Here is a 16,984-nt window from a genome sequence, read left to right on the forward strand (position 1 = left end):
CATGAGCTGAATAGTTAGTTTTTACCTGAAGTTGCAGCTTTCTGGCAAAGACTCAGGGATGGAAAAGCTCAGCTGCACTCTGTATCTCCAATGCCAGCAGAATCCTGCTGTTTTTTAGGGGGCAGTAGAAGCCTTTTGCCTCTTCCATTCCCACCCCCACCCTCCGAGCCCCCCAGCTCTCTAACCCTGTAAACAGATACCCTGGGGATGTTCCTTCCTCCACCCTGACATTTGCGGGGTCTCATGTTCTGGCTGCAGCACAAGCAGTCTGAGCAGAGTCCGAGACTGGAGCAGAGACAGTCTGAAGACGATTAGAGGAGCAGTCAGTCAGAACACAGTTAGAGGAGTAGTCAGTCGGTCAGAAGACAATTAGAGTAGCAGTCAGTCAGAACAGAGTTAGAGAAGCTGTTGGTCAGTCTGAAGACAGTTAGAGGAGGAGCAGTCAGTCAGTCTGAAGACCGTTAAAGACAACTAGCAGACATGAGGAGTCGCAGCAACTCTGGGGTGAAGTTGGACAACTATTCCCGCATGGTACAGAAGACCATCCTGTGTCACCAGGTGAGACAGAGAGAGACAGAGAGGTGAGAAAGAGAGATGAGAGATAAGTTGAAAAAGAGAGAGATGAGAGAGAAAAAGAGATGAGACAGGAAGAGAGAAATGAGGAAGAGATGAAAAGAGGGAGAGAAAGACAGAGATGAGGTATTAAGACAGAAAAAGAGAGATGGGGTAGGAAGAGAGAGATAAAAGAGAGAGAAATGAGAGGAAGGGAGATAAAAGGGAGAGACAGATGTCCTAACCCTTTCAGCCTACTTGCCAACATGTTTATGATGTTGTTTTTGCTGTTACATTTTATCTTACGTAACGTTTCATTCATTTGCCATGCACTTTTATGCAAAGCAACATACAGTTAGTGCATATAAAAAGTACTGCAAAAAAGTACAGCAGAACATCAAGAACCAGAAGTTATTCTTATTATAATCTAATAATCTTAATATTGTTTTAACATTATTTCAGAGGTCAGAGACAAGGAACAATCTGTATTTACTAGCCACATTACAAAGTAACCACATCTCAGCTACCAAACACGATGCCACAACTTCAGTTCCACATTAACTACTACAACTACATCATTAAATTGTACAATCCAGCAAAAACAATGTTGCATCATAAGTGCAACACCAAAGGATATCGTGAGTGCAGTGGTGCGCGGATCTCAAAGATAACCTGCAGAGGCCTGCTAAGTATTGTTGTTGCTATTGGGCAGGACCCAGTGACAGGCCTGTTGCCGAGGACAGCAGATTCACCCCATGCGTGGGTGAGGGACAACGTCTACAGCATCCTGTCTGTCTGGGGGCTCAGCCTGGCCTACAGGAAGAATGCTGACCGGGACGAGGACAAGGCAAAGGCCTACGAACTGGAGCAGGTACCCTAACCCTGGGGGCTGGGGGGCTGGAGCAGGTACCATAACCCTGGGGGCTGGGGGGCTGGAGCAGGTACCCTAACCCTGGGGGCTGTGGGGCTGGAGCAGGTACCCTAACCCTGGGGGCTGGAGCAGGTAGATGTTTGGGGCTGGAGCAGGTAGGGGGTGTTTCTGTTGCCATTTTTTACATCTGACATCTGTTGACAAGTGTCATGTTTAGGTAGTTAACGAGATAACTAGTTAATGTGTGTGGGTGTATCTGTGTGTACGTGTGCGTGTGTGTGTGTGTAAATGCCATGGGGTAACGTAGATCAGGTTTCACTGATCCAAATGACATATGGAGGAGATAAGGTCATGGGTCATACCTGCTGTCTGTGTACTATGCCCCATCCCTTCATATTCATTGCCTCTTTTTCTTTCTGTTGCTCTCTCTCTGTACCCCTTTCCTTTCTATATATTCCTTCCTCTCTCAATCCATCCTAGTTCAAGTTCAAGTCTTTTATTGTCAGATGCACAGAACAACACAGGGTCAGACTGGGCACTGAAATTCTTAGGACAAGACAACGCAAAGCAACCTGGCATAACATAACATTTAAGTACACAGAACATAGATTACATCTATAATAAGCTAAAATATAGTAAACCTCCTAATATACAAATAATATATAATATTCAATACAGTATACTAAACCTCTAATACACAAAAATAACCTATACTAACCTTATAAACCTATACTAACCTAAGACAAGTGAAGTACAATAGTGCAATATTGCTGATAGTGCAACCAGTAGCTGAAACTGACAGTGTGTAAAGTGACTAGTGAGAAGTGTATCTGTGTCCATATCGATGTCCATTCAGAAGCCTTATGGCCCTTGGAAAGAAACTGTTGTCCAGTCTGCGTGTGAGAGACCGAATGCTTCGGTATCGCAACCAGAAGGCAACAGGCTAAAAAGACTGAAGGATGGCTGGTAACAGTCTCTTAGAATCCTGCCAGCTTTCCTGAGGCATCGTGTGTGGTAGGTGTCCTGTAGGGCTGGGAGCTTCCTGCCGATGATTAACTCAGCAGACCTGACCACACTACGTAGGGCCTTGCAATCCCTGTCTGTGCAGCTCCCATACCACACTGTGATGCAACAAGTCAGTATGCTCTCTATAGTGCATCTGTAAAAAGTTAGTTATCCTCTACCTTTTCCTCCTCTCCCCCTCCCTCTCTCCCTCCTGCTCTCGCCAGAATGTGGTCAAGCTGATGAGAGGTCTGCTGCAGTGTATGATGAGACAGGTATGACATCACTTCCTGTCATTCTTGTGTTGCAGGGAGTGATTGCAAGTCAAACATGGCCTTGGAGGAATGCACCGTTAATCATTTTTGCATGACCATAGAGTAACCTTACCTTAACAACAGCCAGATAGATAGAATGATATATACATAGATTTCTAGATATATAGATAGCACTGAGCTGACTAGAGGTTCATCCTGTTCAGATTGAGAAGGTGGAGAAGTTCAAGTACAGTAAGAGCGTGGGGGACTGCCTGCACGCCAAGTTCAGCTCCCAGACCTGCGCTCCAGTGGTGGGGGACGACGAATGGGGACACCTGCAGGTCGACGCCACCTCCATCTTCCTGCTCTTCCTAGCTCAGATGACTGCCTCAGGTACAACCCTCTCTCTCCTACCTTCTCCTCCCTTCTCTTCTCTCTCTCCCCCCTTCTCCTCCCTTCTCTCCTCCTCTCTCTCCTCCCTTCTCCTCTTTCCTCACTTCTCCTTCCTTCTCTTCTCTCTCTCCCCCCTTCTCCTCACTTCTCTTCTCCTCTCTCTCCTCTCTTCTCCTCTCTGCTCCTCTCTCTCCTCTCTTCTCCTCTCTCTCCTCTCTTCTCCTCTCTTCTCCTCTCTTCTCCTCTCTTTCCTCTTTTCTCCTCTCTTCTCCTCTCTCTCCTCTCTTCTCTTCTCTTCTCCTCTCTTCTCCTCTCTCCTCTTTTCTCCTCTCTTCTCTCTTCTCTTCTCTTCTCCTCTCTCTCCTCTCTTCTCCTCTCCTCTCTCCTCTTTTCTCTTCTATTCTCTCTTCTCTTCTCAACTCTCTCCTCTCTTCTCATCTCTTCTCCTCTCTCCCATGCTCTTTGCTCTTCTCTGTTCCTCCCCTCTCTTCTGTTCACCTCTCTTCTCTCATCTTTTCTGGTCTTCTCCACTCCTCTCCTCCTCAGTGTGTGTATTGTACTTTTGTTTGCAGGACTCCATATTGTGTATACTCGTGATGAGGTGGACATCATCCAGAACCTCATGTTTTACATCGAGGCAGCTTATAAAGTAGCAGTGAGTAACTCACATTCATACATATGAAGTCATACTGTAGCGTCCCATAAACCCTCATAGAAAACTTGCTATTGTTTTGGTCATTGTCGTTGTTTTATTTTTGTTGATGTTGTTTTCACAGGATTTTGGCATGTGGGAGCGAGGCGACAAAACCAACAAGGGCATTCCTGAGATCAACGTCAGCTCCATCGGCATGGCCAAGGTAAACTAGCCAAAAGCAAAGCCAAGTTAGGCCAGCCAATAGCCGTTTAAAGTTTTATGCATGAGTGTGCGTGTTCTTGCTTGTGTGTGGGCATATGTGTATGTGTGACGGTATATTCGGTCTTTAAATATGGTTGTGTGTGTGTATGTGTGTGTGTGTGTAGGCCGCACTGGAGGCCCTGGATGGTCTGAACCTGTTTGGAGCGAAAGGGGGTCCAGAGTCAGTGGTCCACGCCCTAGCGGACGACATACAGCACTGCCAGGTACACACACACACAGACACACAGACACACACACAAGGGCACCCGCTCACGCAGACCCTCCCTCCAGTCCATCCTCAGCTCCATGTTGCCCCGCGCCTCCACATCCAAGGAGGTCGACGCAGGCGTGCTGTCCATCATCTCCTACCCCGCCTTCGCTGTGGAAGACCTCAGCATTGTCACCCTCACCAAGGAGGAGATCATCTCCAAGCTGCAGGTGGGCCTGCTCTGTTGCTGGGCTGGGGGGGGGGGGATGGAAGAGCCACACTGCTACAACTTTGGGGGTAGCAGCGTGGGGGTCAGATGGCTGAGCGGTTAGGGAGTCGGGCTAGTAATCTGAAGGTTGCCAGTTCCATTCCCGGCCGTGCCAAATGACGTTGTGTCCTTGGGCAAGGCACTTCACCCTACTTGCTTCGGGGGGAATGTCCCTGTACTTACTGTAAGTCGCTCTGGATAAGAGCGTCTGCTAAATGACTAAATGTAACTTTGGAGATATCTGTCTAAATTCACCTCCTTCCTGTCTGTCTGTCAGGGGAGGTATGGATGTTGCCGTTTTCTGCGAGACGGACACAAAACGCCCAAAGAGGTGACTCACATGGTCTGACTCAGGTTGTCTCTCTCTTCTCTCTGTCTCTCACAATCTCTCATTTCATATTTGTTATCTTTGAACATTCTTATTCAACTGTAATTAAACTCTGATTGATCCCATAGAGTAAAACCACCACAATTCCAGCATGTTTTGGTAATACTACATATTTCGCAGCGGGGGTTGACATAGGCCAACTTTGTCTCTGTTGCATGCCTTACTTTTAGAAAACAATCCAAGTTTTTAATCTGAGGGTCAAGCATTCAAGCCCCTGTGTGAGCTGTGTGTGTTCAAACCACTCAGCGTGACTTGTGATACACAACCTTTGTCTCCCTTGCACACATTTCTTTGAGAAAACTCCAGAGGCAGTAGCCCGGATAGCTCAGTCGGTAGAGCATCAGACTTTTAATCTGAGGGTCCAGGGTTCAAGTCCCTGTTTGGGCGAAGTGAGTTCAAGGCATTGCTTCACTTTGAGGAAGCAATCAGAGCTTGATTTTGTGAGTTTGGTAAAACAGTCAACGCGTCCACAACACATTCACGGCTCTCTGAAAGACATGTTTTTCCCAATGGAGGGGCACGCATAATGCAACCTAACGCAACCTTCTGACGTGGACTCTGGTGCGTAACAGTTGAGACTTTTAATCTGACACAGGACGCAAAATCACCTGCGCCAAAAAAAGGCACCGCTGAGATTTGAACTCAGGATCTCCTGTTTACTAGACAGGCGCTTTGACCAACTAAGCCACGGCGCCTTGCTTAATGTTCCATGACGGGCTCAGCCTCCTGTGTTCTCTTTGGGTAGGTGCTTTGAGGTGGGGTCTACAGCGTCTTTGAAAGACACCTCCGAAGGTTATGCCCCATCCCTCGCCCTGCTCCGACACAGACAATTACATCCTGGATGAGGTAATGCCCCGCATGCAGCAAAGCCTCTCAAGGCACCAGAATGAAGAGATTTTCCAGCTTCTTCGACTCTGAAGGCGGTATAGCTCATTGTCACACAGGCAGGACCCACAACAGAAGTAAACAAGAAAACACTCATCCCTGGGTGGGCTCGAACCACCATCCTTTCGGTTAACAGCCAAACACGCTAACCAATTGCACCACAGAGACCCTGTCTCCACAGGACCAGGGCTGAAAAATGGAAGGAAACGCTGGGAGACGTGTGCCAAAACTCCCCATGAAGAAGAGGAGGAGGAGCGGCCATACTAATAACTCTTCCTGTGATTTGTCAACGGGAGTTTGAGAAACAAAGACAGTGACTCTGATGGGACCCAAATCCACAACCTTTGAATGTTTTTTTTCTTCCTGCCTAGAAGTCCAATGCACTATCCATTGCACCACAGTCCCCAATGCTTTATCAGTGTGACGTCTACGTTTTCAACCCTGACAGCATCAGACTTTTAATCTGGGGATCCAGGGTTCAAGTCCTTGTTTGGGCAAGGGCCTTTCAAACCTCGTCGCTGACTGCTTGCTCTCTCTCTTCTCTCTGTCTCTCTCACAATAATCATGGTAGAATAGGTACCGTAGTTTTGTAGTGTTTGCCTTGTAATTAATTTAGTTTAATGCAAAGTTATTAAATTTCATATGTGTTATCTTTGAACATTCTTATTCAACTGTAATTAAACTCTGATTGATCCCATAGCGTTAAATCACCACAATTCCAGCATATTTTGGTAATACTATATCACAGCGTGAGATGACGTAGGCCAACTTTGTTTCTGTTGCATGCCTTACTTTGAGAAAACAAACCAAGTTTTTAATATGAGGGTCCAGGGTTCAAGCCCCTGTGTGAGCTACGTGTGTTCAAACCACTCAGCGTGACTTGTGGTACACAACCTTTGTTTAACTTGCACAAATTTCTTTGAAAACATCTGAAAAGCATGAGCCCGGATAGCTCAGTCGGTAGAGCATCAGACTTTTAATCTGAGGGTCCAGGGTTCAAGTCCCTGTTCGGGCGAAGTGAGCTCATGGCATGTCTCATGTTGAGGAAGCAGTCAGAGCTCTGTTTTTTGACCACACAGGACGCAAAATTAAGCTGACACTTGCGCCAAAAAAAGGCAATGCTGAGATTTTGAACTCAGGATCTCCTGTTTACTAAACAGGCACTTTGACCAACTAAGCCACGGCGCCTTGGTTGATCATCCAAGATGGGCTCCAGCTGCTATTGCTCTTTGACCAGGTGCTTTGAGGCGGGGTCTACAGCGTCTTTGAAAGACACCTCAGAAAGTTATGTCCAACACACAGCAAAGCCTCTCAAAGCACCTGAATGAAGAGATTTTCCAGCAACTCTGATGGCGGTACAGCTCATTGTCACATAGGCAGGACCCACACCGCAAATAATAATCCCTTCGTCCCTGGTTGGGCTTGAACCACCATCCTTTCGCTTACAGTAATACCTTGTCCAGTTTATTGCTTGTCCATCAGACCAAGGAGCAAAGTTCTGGTTGATTGGCCAATATATAGAAAAACCTACATATACATACATACTTACATATACATACATACCCCCCTACCCTTATGTTATACAGAACAGCCTAACCCCCCCCCCCCCCCTTCCCCAGGACTCCACCCGTCTCTACTATGAGTCATCAGAGCTGAAGCTGTTTGAGAACATAGAGTGTGAATGGCCTCTGTTCTGGACCTACCTCATCCTTGACGGCATCTTCACCAAGAGCCCTGAGCAGGTAGGAGTGTGTGCATATATGTGCCTGTGTGCATGTGGGTGTGTGCGTGTGTGTGTGTTTGTGTATGTGTGTCAGTGTGTATGTGTGAATCAATGTGTGTGTGTATGTGTTTGTGTGTGTATGTGTGTGTGTGACCTCTCCCGTGTCTCTCCAGGTGCATGAGTACCGAGAGGCGCTAGAGGCCATCGTGATCAAACAGAAGGACGGGATCCGTCTAGTGCCGGAGCTCTACAGCGTCCCTCCTGACAAGGTCACACTCACTGACCCCTGACCCTTGACCCCTGACAAGGTCACACACCCCGACCCTGATCCTGACCCCTGATCCCAACCCTGACCCTGTTCCCTGCAGGTGGATGAGGAGTATATGAAGCCACACTCTGTGGAGCGAGTTGCCCAGGGCCAGTGTCCTCTGAAGTGGGCTCAGTCTCTCTACGTGCTGGGCTCCCTGCTGGACGAGGTGGGTACTGCATGGCCTGTCTGTACGTCACTTTGAATAAAAACATCTACTCATTGAAAATATAATTGGGTGTGCTTTGCCTTCGGCAAGGGCACAACCTTTGTTCTCTCACATATATATTATTATTATTTTTATTATTCTTTTTGCCCCCCTAAAACTCAGTCAATATTTGGCCTACATAGACAACGTAGGTGTCAAAAGTTTCGTCTTGGTAGCGATTGAGTTGCTTCTATTGGAATTTACGTTCCGTTGCATGGTTTAGGCTTAAGTTAAGTTTTTGTGGCGAAAAGTGAAGCTAACGGTGGCTAATTTGCTAGCCACAGTCACTGACGTTACTAACGTCACTGCGTCACTAACGTCACGAAAACACGCGTGACTACCTTTGGCAGAACATTCGTTTTGCATCTGTTAACTTGGGGGATAGCTAGGCTAACTATAGCTTTACTGCAAGGCAGCTGCAGAAACGCCACAAGAAAAGAGGCCAGGGTGATAACTATTTACTCATTTTACTTTGTGATATGACACACAATTGTGATGTGTAATGTACAATATAAGCTGATATTATTAAGGAAGTACATCTACTTTCGGAAACAGTAGTCTACTATTTCACTGAAGTATTAGCATCATGACATTAGCCTGTGTTTCCCGGGCAACACATACTACAGTGGTCTATGATGCATCTGTTTTCAATCTTTAAAATAAACATTCCTCACAAATACATTTTCGTTGTAGGATTTATTATGACATTAGATTACAAGTAAACGATTTGTGGGTGAAATTATCATTACCTGTGGTTTCATTCCAGTGTATCATTGCAACGCTGTAGCCTACGCTAGACACTACAAAAACATCTACACAGCTGTTTAGGAAGTGTTTTTATGAATGAGCGATTTTCCACTAAATAAATATCAAGCTTATTTAAGTTTTGGGGGGCATATTTTCAATTAGCAGATGGTACTGTTTGAATCGCGATTCCATCTTCTATTGCAGGGTAACGTCGTAGAATAATCTTCAAAGGGGGTTCTTTATTAATGAATGAATGCAATGAGTAGGCTAAATGCCTGAAAATATCATGAGAAGGGAAAAAACTTATGACGTTTAAGTCATAGAGATTAGGTCAGTTTTTACACCGGTCTGCCAAATTTATTCGTTTTGATTCAACGATGAGGCTGCCTCTTGCAGGGGAAATGAGAAGACATCTATTTCATTCTACACTTCACTCGTATTTTCAGTTGTAAACGAGCAGCACAAAAAAATGCTTTTAAATCTATGTGATCTTTATAAATAATAAGTATGCATTTTTATATAAAATATACAGAAATATCAGTTGTAAAAATGTCATTCAAAAACGGACCCCTGTGCAACCGACGCAAGCAAGCACACCCTACAATTTCCCCAGAAATTGTACCCTCTCTAGTTATTATTGTTATGGTGATGATAAGCGGCCCTATTGTTCTCCACCAGGGCTTCCTGGCTCCGGGGGAAATCGACCCGCTGAACCGTCGCTTTTCCACCATCCCCAAGCCTGATGTTGTGGTGCAAGGTGGGCAGAACCACGGCTGACTAGCACGGGAGGACAACAGTTCACCTGGTGTGGTGACTCAGTAACCTGGCTGGTGTGTGTGGTGCGTGTCTGTTTGTGTGTGTGTGTGTTTGGTTGTGTGAATGTGCGCGTGTGTGTGCATGCATGTGTGTGTGTATGTGTATGTGTGTAGTGATAATCCTAGCAGAGACAGAGGAGATCAAGCAGCTGCTGCAGCACCAGGGCATCGATTCTGAGACGCTGGAGGACATCCACCCAATCAGAGTTCAGCCTTCCAGAGTGCTGAGTCATATCTACGCCCGGCTAGGTGTGTAACATGTGGGCAATATCCAGGGCCTGTACTTCAAGCACAGCCAAGCAGGCAGGGTCATGGGGGAGATTGCCATATTAGCTGTATGGGCAAGTTCAGGCCGGTGGTTGCCATAGAAGCTGTGTGTTATGATGCTGCAGGTCGCAACCAGCGGTTGGGGTTGACCGGGAGACCGTACCGTCGTATTGGGGTGCTGGGAACCTCCAAGTTCTACCTGATCAGAGACACAGTGTTCTCCTTCACACCACAGGTGTGTGAACAAACACTAGAGACACACGATACACACGATACACTACACACATACTACACACACTACAGACCTACAGACCCCTGAGTGTTTTTGTGTGTGCGTAGTTCTTCGACCACCAGCAGTTCTACCTGGCGCTGGACAACAACATGATCGTGGAGATGTTGCGTACGGACCTGTCCTACCTCTGCTCCCGCTGGAGGATGACCGGCAGGCCCACCGTCTCCTTCCCCGTCTTACAGAGCATGCTCAGTAAGACCTTTCCCTGTCTCATAGTCGACATAGGGAGTCAGGTGGCTGAGCGGTGAGGGAGTCGGACTAGTAATCCGAAGGTTGCCAGTTCGATTCCCGGTCATGCCAACTGACGTTGTGTCCTTGGGCAAGACACTTCACCCTACTTGCCTCGGGGGAATGTCCCTGTACTTACTGTAAGTCGCTCTGGATAAGAGCGTCTGCTACATGACTAAATGTAAATGTAATGTCTCACAGAGCATGCTCAGTAAGATCCTTCTCACAAAGCATGCTCAGTAAGACCCTTCCCCCTTCTCACAGAGCATGCTCAGTCCCTCCTCTCACAGAGCATGCTCAGTAAGAGCCTAGTAATCACTATGGAATGCTCCTTCAGCTGACGACCAGAAAGAAGTGGACCCTGCTGTCCTGGCCACCCTGAAGAAGCTTCAGGACGGATACTATGGAGGAGCCAGGTACTCATGCTGTATATATGTACACAGGATGTGTATAACCACTACATAGAGAAGAACCAGGTACACTTATAATGTATGTGTAGGTGTGTAGAGAGAGCCAGGTAGACATATACTGTATGTGTGTTATTTCTGTCCTGCAGGGTCCAGACAGGCAAGATGTCACAGGTCCTGTGTACATCCAGCTGCGCCCACCTCACGTTCATGGACTGTGGTGAGCACCTGTATGTGTGTGGGTCTGAGTGCATTTGTGTGTGAGAGTATACGTGTGAGCATATGTGTGTGTCGGTTCATGTGTGCGCATGTGTGTGTGTGGGTTAGCATGCAAGTATGTATGTATGTATGTATGAGTGTGTGCCTGTGGGTCTGTGTGTATGTGTGTGTGAGTGTGTCACAACGCCTCTCTGTCCCAGAGGTGGACGACCTGGCCCAGTACCTGGACCAGCTGCTGGCCGTACCAGAGGAGACCCAGAAGATCAGCAACACCGAGGGAGGACTGAACCGCTTCCGCGCCGCCGCCAACAAGACCCTGGAGATGGTGTCCCTGGTGCACAAGGCCCGCCAGCTCGACATCCACAGTAGGGGCCCTCCTGTCTGGGTGTCTGCCTGTGCTGCTCTAGCTCTGGAACTGTACTGCTCTGTCTGTAGCTCTGGAACTGTACTGCTCTGTCTGTAGCTCTGTCTGTAGCTCTGGAACTATGTATGTAGCTGCCTGTAACTGTCTGTAACAATGTCTGTAACCATATATGGAACTCTGTTACTTTGTAACCCTATACTGCTCTGTTCTGTAGCTCTGTCTGTGACTCTGTCCTGCTCTGTCTGTAACTCTGTCTGTAGCTTTGTCTTTAACGATGTACTGCTGTGTCTGGTTCTGTCTGTAACTATGTATGTAGCTCTGTCTGTAGCTCTGTAACTCTATCAGTAACTGTCTGTGCACTTATATCTGAAGCTCTGTAACTCTAGCTCTGTCTGCAGCTGAGCTGTCTCTCTGTGTGATCTCTGACCCCCAGATGTGCAGATGTACCTGCCCACCAAGCTCTTTCGTGGCCCCCAGCCCAGCCTGCACCTGCTGGACTCTCAGGTACAGTACACCTGTCAGTCTGCATTCCTGTCTGTCTATACATATGTCTGTGCACCTGTCTGTACACACATCTGTCTGTATGTGCCTCAGCGCTGTGCAAATAAAGTTGTGTGTGTGCCCCAGCGTTGTGTTAGTAAAGTTGTCTGTGTGCTCCAGCGCTCCAGCATCCAGGCCCCCATCTCCCTGCCCAGGGACGTGTCCGGGGGTGTGGACCACCAGGCTCTGGTCCAGATGCTGAGAACCTGCCAGAACCTGCAGGACCAGGCCGACATACTCTACATCTTCTACAAGGACAAGTAGTTACACACACACGTCTACACGCACACACACGTCTACACACACACACACACACACAACACCTGAATACACACACATACACACACACATACATGCACCAATCCAGATGGCTCGCACCTCACCTAGTTGGTATGTACGGTGTGTGTGTGTGGTGTGTGCGTGATGTGTGTGTATGGTGCGTGTGCGTGTGTATGGTGTCTGTGTGCGTGGTGTGTGTGTGTATCAGGGGTATGGACTGGGACACCAGGCTGCATGGTAAGGGCTCCACAGTGAGGCATCTGCTGAGTCAGCTGTACAGCCAGGCGGGAGCGCTGAAGCACTGGGGCCTCATACGCATGATGTCTGGGATGCTGCGCATGAAGGTGGAGGAGCTGGACGAGGTACACACACACACACACAAATGCGCACACACACACACAGTCACACGCGCACACACTCACACACACTCACTCGCTCACACACACACATTATGCATTGACCATCTTTAGATGTAAATGTATTTTGTTGTTATTTATTGTTGTTGTCATGCCAGGCCTGTTCTGACCTGCTGGCTCACCAGAAGCACCTGACCGTGGGTCTACCTCCAGAACCACGAGAGAAGACCATCTCAGCGTGAGTCCTACTAGCTCTCTTACACACACACACACATTTATACTCACACACACACACACATACATCCACTTAGAACACACTCAGTGTCCTCCTGTGTTGGTTTCAGCCCCATACCTCCGGACCAGCTGGCCAAGCTGATTGACACGGCCAGCGAGAACAACCTCACCATCGCTGTGCTCACCCAGGTAGACGACGGACGCACCCTCACCCTTCACACCCTCACCTTCCTCACTTTGCTCCCCAAGGTAGACACCAAACCCTCACTCTCCACATCCTCCACACCCTCACCCTCCACACCTGTGTGTGTTGGCAGGAGATCATGGTGTTCCTGGCCATGATCATCCGGACCCAGCCAGGCCTGTTCTCTGAGATGTTCCGGCTCCGGATAGGACTCATCATCCAGGTCATGGCTACCGAGCTGGCCCAGTCTCTCAACTGCTCAGGTACCCACCTGTTCACATGCTCAAGTACTGACCCAACTACTGACCTGCCCAGGTCAGTAACTGGGGATGGGTCAGTCCGGGGGCTGGTGCTGTTTTCTGATTGGCCTTTAACTCTGTATAACTATCCTCTCAGTATGCCTGCGCCTTGTCCATTCATTGTATATAGCGGGAAAAGTTATCCCTTACTTTTCAGCGTGAGAAATTGTTGAAATGCGTGAGAAATACAAGGTCTTGCATTCGCACGTTCATTGAATTGCACTGCTCTTCTCCTCGATTTGCACTCGTCTCTTCTCTTCTGTTTTTCCTGCATCTGCTGAGTCAGCAGAGGCGGGACTTCCTATTTTATTCTCATTGGCCAACTGGCCATGACCTTCTATTCTTTTGCATTTATCTAGTTTAGTTATAAGTAACGCAACTACACATTTCTATCAATTTATTATCTCTGTCAAACAATATACAATATTTATTTGTTAACCAGGATTTTGGTCCAGGTTACATGTGCACATATTTGTTTCTTACTGACGTGTATGTGTGTGTGTGTGTGTGCTGCAGGTGAGGAGGCAACAGAGAGCCTGATGAACATGAGTCCCTCAGAGCTGAAGAACCTGCTGCAGCTCATCCTTTCTGGGAAGGAGTTTGGAGTCCAGAAGAGCGGTACACACTCCATGATCACCAATACACACTCCATGATCACCAATACACATTCCATGATCCCCAATACACACTCCATGATCACCAACACACTCCATGATCACCAATACACACACCATGATCACTATTACACACACCATGATCACCACAACAGACACCATGATCACCACCACAGACACCACCATGTGCTTGTCTGTAGTTGTCTGGCTCTGTGTTTTCTAGTACGTTCTACTGGTGCAAACTCAGTGGCCATTCAAGAGTCTGAGGCCTCCAAGACAGAGAGACCAGCCGACAGGACAAGCTCTAGCAAGCACAGCAGTGACATACGCCTGGTAGGACACACATACACACTACTGAAAGATGGTAGTTGGTTTGGACATTAGGCTAGTCCTGCTTGAATCCACTCACCCTTACTCTGAATCCACCCTCACCCTAACCCTGAATCAACCCTTACCCTGATTTTACCCTTACCCTGATGTACTCACCCTTACCCTGATTCCACCATAACCCTGGTCCACTCACCCTAACCATGAATCCACTCTCACTCTCACTGTAACTCTGAATCTACTCTCCTTAGCCCTGGCTCCACTCCACCCTAACACTCACCTGTTCTCCTCTTCCAGTCCTTGTCCGTGCACTCTCTGGACATAGAACACATCGAGTCAGGGGTGAGTCCCTCATCCCATATCAGACAATGCAGGTTTTGTTTGTTTGTCTTTTAGGGTAAGTGTTTAGTGTGTTTGTGTGTGTATGTGTGTGGGATGTGTGTGTATGTGCTCCTCAGCGCTACAGACAGCCCTCCATTGAGTCGTTCCAGGGCCCGGCTGTTAAACCGGTGAAGGACGGCCGGCAGGGCCAGTGGCTGAGGAGGAGGCGTCTTGACGGGGCCATCAACAGGGTTCCTGTGGGCTTCTACCAGAAGGTCTGGAAGATTCTGCAGAAGGTACAAGCTCCAAATATAGGTGGCCTAGATATAGTTGGTCTAGATATAAGGGGTCCAGATATACAGTAGATGTAGGTGGTTAAGATGAAGTGGCCGAGATGAGGTGGTCTAGATATAGGTGGTATAGACATAGATATAGGTCTTCTAGATGTAGGTACAGATTGTCTAGATACAGATATAGGGGTATAGGGGTTATATAGGGATATAAATGTAGTTGGTCTAATCATTTTAAACCCTACGATGACTATACCTCATACCATATTTTGTATTTATTCATTGATCTTTCAGCATTATTATAGGTTCTATAGGTATTATAGTTAAAAACTGTTGTCCATAGCTCCAGTAATAGTGGTTTTCTTCTTTAGTGTCATGGTCTGTCCATTGAAGGATGGGTTCTGTCCTCCTCCACCACAAGTGAGGTAGGCCACAACATCTCCTTAACCGATGATCAACATCGTGTTCTACTACACGTGTTCCTATAGTTGCGGAAGCCTAAAAAGCATTTCATTGCAAATAACGGTTATGTGCATTTGACAATAAACTTTAACTTGGAGGTCAGGGTTGTGTCTCTTCTAACCTTCACTTCTTAAAAAAAAAAATCTTAACCCACTCTTCTCCTTGTCTTCTCCTACTGCCTCAACACCCTCCTCCCCTCCCTGTTCCCCTCTTCATCTTCTCCTTCTTTCTCCCTCTCCTCTTCCTCGGTGACCCATAGATGACCCCGGGGGAGATCAAGTTTGCGGTCCACGTGGAGACGGTTCTGAACCGGGTCCCTCAGCCGGAGTACCGGCAGCTCTTGGTGGAGGCCATCTTGGTTCTGACCCTGCTGGCAGAGCTGGAGGTGGAGACCATCGGCAGCATCATCCATGTGGAGAAGATTGTCTACATGGCAAGTGACATGTTCTACCAGGACCAGGTAGGAAGTGTGAACATATCACATTTTATGATTTTATCAACTGGAAACCTCTTATTGAAGCAATTATTACCCCCACCCCCATTCCTCATCGCCCTGAAACACAAACACACACTGAGAAGAAGGACCTAGGAGCAGAGGAGTCTCTCTTGGAGAGGGACCAGTCCAACGGCATCTGCAGACTGCTGTACGACAGCGCCCCCAGTGGCCGCTTTGGGAGCATGACTTACCTCTCCAAGGCTGTAGCCACCTATGTCCAGGACTACCTGCCTGGTGGAGCCTGTGCTATCCAATGAGACGCCAGCTAGGACAGTAAAGTGGATTGGTGGGGATCAGTCAGCTGACCTTACCCAGCTTCTGTGATTGGCTGGGTACTGTTGCATACCTCTGCATACCTCTGCGTGTGTGGTTGCTATGTTGGTTGTTATGTGATGGTTGATATATATTAGTTAAGAGTAAATACTGCCTGACAGTATGGTCCTTACGTGACATTATGTTAAGTTTGTATCATTAATGGTGAAATAAATTGGACTGCTGAAATAAATTGGACTGTGACACAATTCAATCCTGATGGCTTCTCTGCACCCTCAAACAGGAAGCTGTTCCAGTAACTAAGGATTACCTTAATAAATAGGGACACCAAAGTTTAACCTTAGGCTACAATAAATATGGCCCCCAGAGATCAACAGAACCTGAGCAACAGATGACATTTTATTTCATTTTCTTCCAAAAACATCAACCTCTGCATTTCAAATAAAAAATCTATCTTTGATAACAAAGCAAACCCATTGTTGACACAGTATAATGCATCTTCCTGTTTAATGTACAAAATGTCAGAAGGGGCCTGCTGGACTGCACTGGGTCCAGGTGAGCAGCACCGGGCCTGCTGCTGTCACCATGGTTACCACGACTCCAGGGTTACCATGACACCAGGGTTACCATAACTCCCGGGTTACCATGACACCAGGGTTACCATGACTCCAGGGTTACCATGACACGGGGTTACCATGACAAGGGGTTACCATGACTCCAGGGTTACCATGACACCAGGGCTACCACGACTCCAAGGTTACCATGACACAGGAGTTACCATGACACCAAGGTTACCATGGTAATACCAAGGTTGACACCTCGCAGTAGCCAGCAGGGTTGAGTGGAGAGTCAAAAGTGGGGAGTCGGGAGAAGCGGGTCAGAAGGGGGGCGGGAGGTGTCAGGAGGGGGGAGTTGAGAGAGAGTCTGAGGTGTGAGGGGGGTCAGGAGGGGGAATTGGGAGGAGTGAGTGGGGGGAGACTGGAGGGGGGAGTCAGAAGGGGTGAGTAGGCAGTCAG

General features: G+C 47.7%; 1 protein-coding gene and 3 non-coding genes across 5 annotated transcripts; 3 read left to right on the plus strand and 1 right to left on the minus strand.

Moving 5' to 3' along the window:
* Nucleotides 1–305: 305 nt before the first annotated feature.
* Nucleotides 306–16,216, plus strand: phka1b (phosphorylase kinase, alpha 1b (muscle)). 2 transcript variants are annotated; one of them, XM_067228830.1, is made up of 32 exons: nt 306–558; nt 1,265–1,423; nt 2,653–2,700; nt 2,904–3,072; nt 3,645–3,727; nt 3,849–3,929; nt 4,093–4,191; nt 4,259–4,405; nt 4,721–4,774; nt 7,336–7,458; nt 7,613–7,708; nt 7,808–7,915; nt 9,380–9,458; nt 9,631–9,765; nt 9,909–10,018; nt 10,123–10,267; nt 10,641–10,719; nt 10,860–10,930; nt 11,130–11,294; nt 11,727–11,797; nt 11,954–12,093; nt 12,321–12,474; nt 12,627–12,706; nt 12,813–12,891; nt 13,020–13,149; nt 13,702–13,803; nt 14,023–14,132; nt 14,424–14,468; nt 14,585–14,743; nt 15,109–15,162; nt 15,459–15,659; nt 15,779–16,216. In XM_067228830.1, the coding sequence occupies exons 1-32, from the start codon at nt 481–483 to the stop codon at nt 15,950–15,952; spliced, it is 3,528 nt and encodes a 1,175-aa protein (XP_067084931.1). In that variant the 5' UTR covers nt 306–480; the 3' UTR covers nt 15,953–16,216. The 2 variants fall into 2 exon arrangements, with proteins under 2 accessions (XP_067084931.1, XP_067084933.1); XM_067228832.1 differs by lacking the exon at nt 4,721–4,774.
* On the plus strand, nt 5,146–5,218 carry trnak-uuu (transfer RNA lysine (anticodon UUU)). The gene has a single exon. It is a non-coding gene; the product is annotated as a tRNA-Lys (tRNA).
* On the minus strand, nt 5,453–5,526 carry trnat-agu (transfer RNA threonine (anticodon AGU)). Its single transcript has one exon. It is a non-coding gene; the product is annotated as a tRNA-Thr (tRNA).
* On the plus strand, nt 6,659–6,731 carry trnak-uuu (transfer RNA lysine (anticodon UUU)). Its single transcript has one exon. It is a non-coding gene; the product is annotated as a tRNA-Lys (tRNA).
* Nucleotides 16,217–16,984: the final 768 nt, after the last annotated feature.

The sequence above is a fragment of the Osmerus mordax genome, chromosome 25 (assembly GCF_038355195.1).
Source record: "Osmerus mordax isolate fOsmMor3 chromosome 25, fOsmMor3.pri, whole genome shotgun sequence".
NCBI lineage: Eukaryota > Metazoa > Chordata > Actinopteri > Osmeriformes > Osmeridae > Osmerus > Osmerus mordax.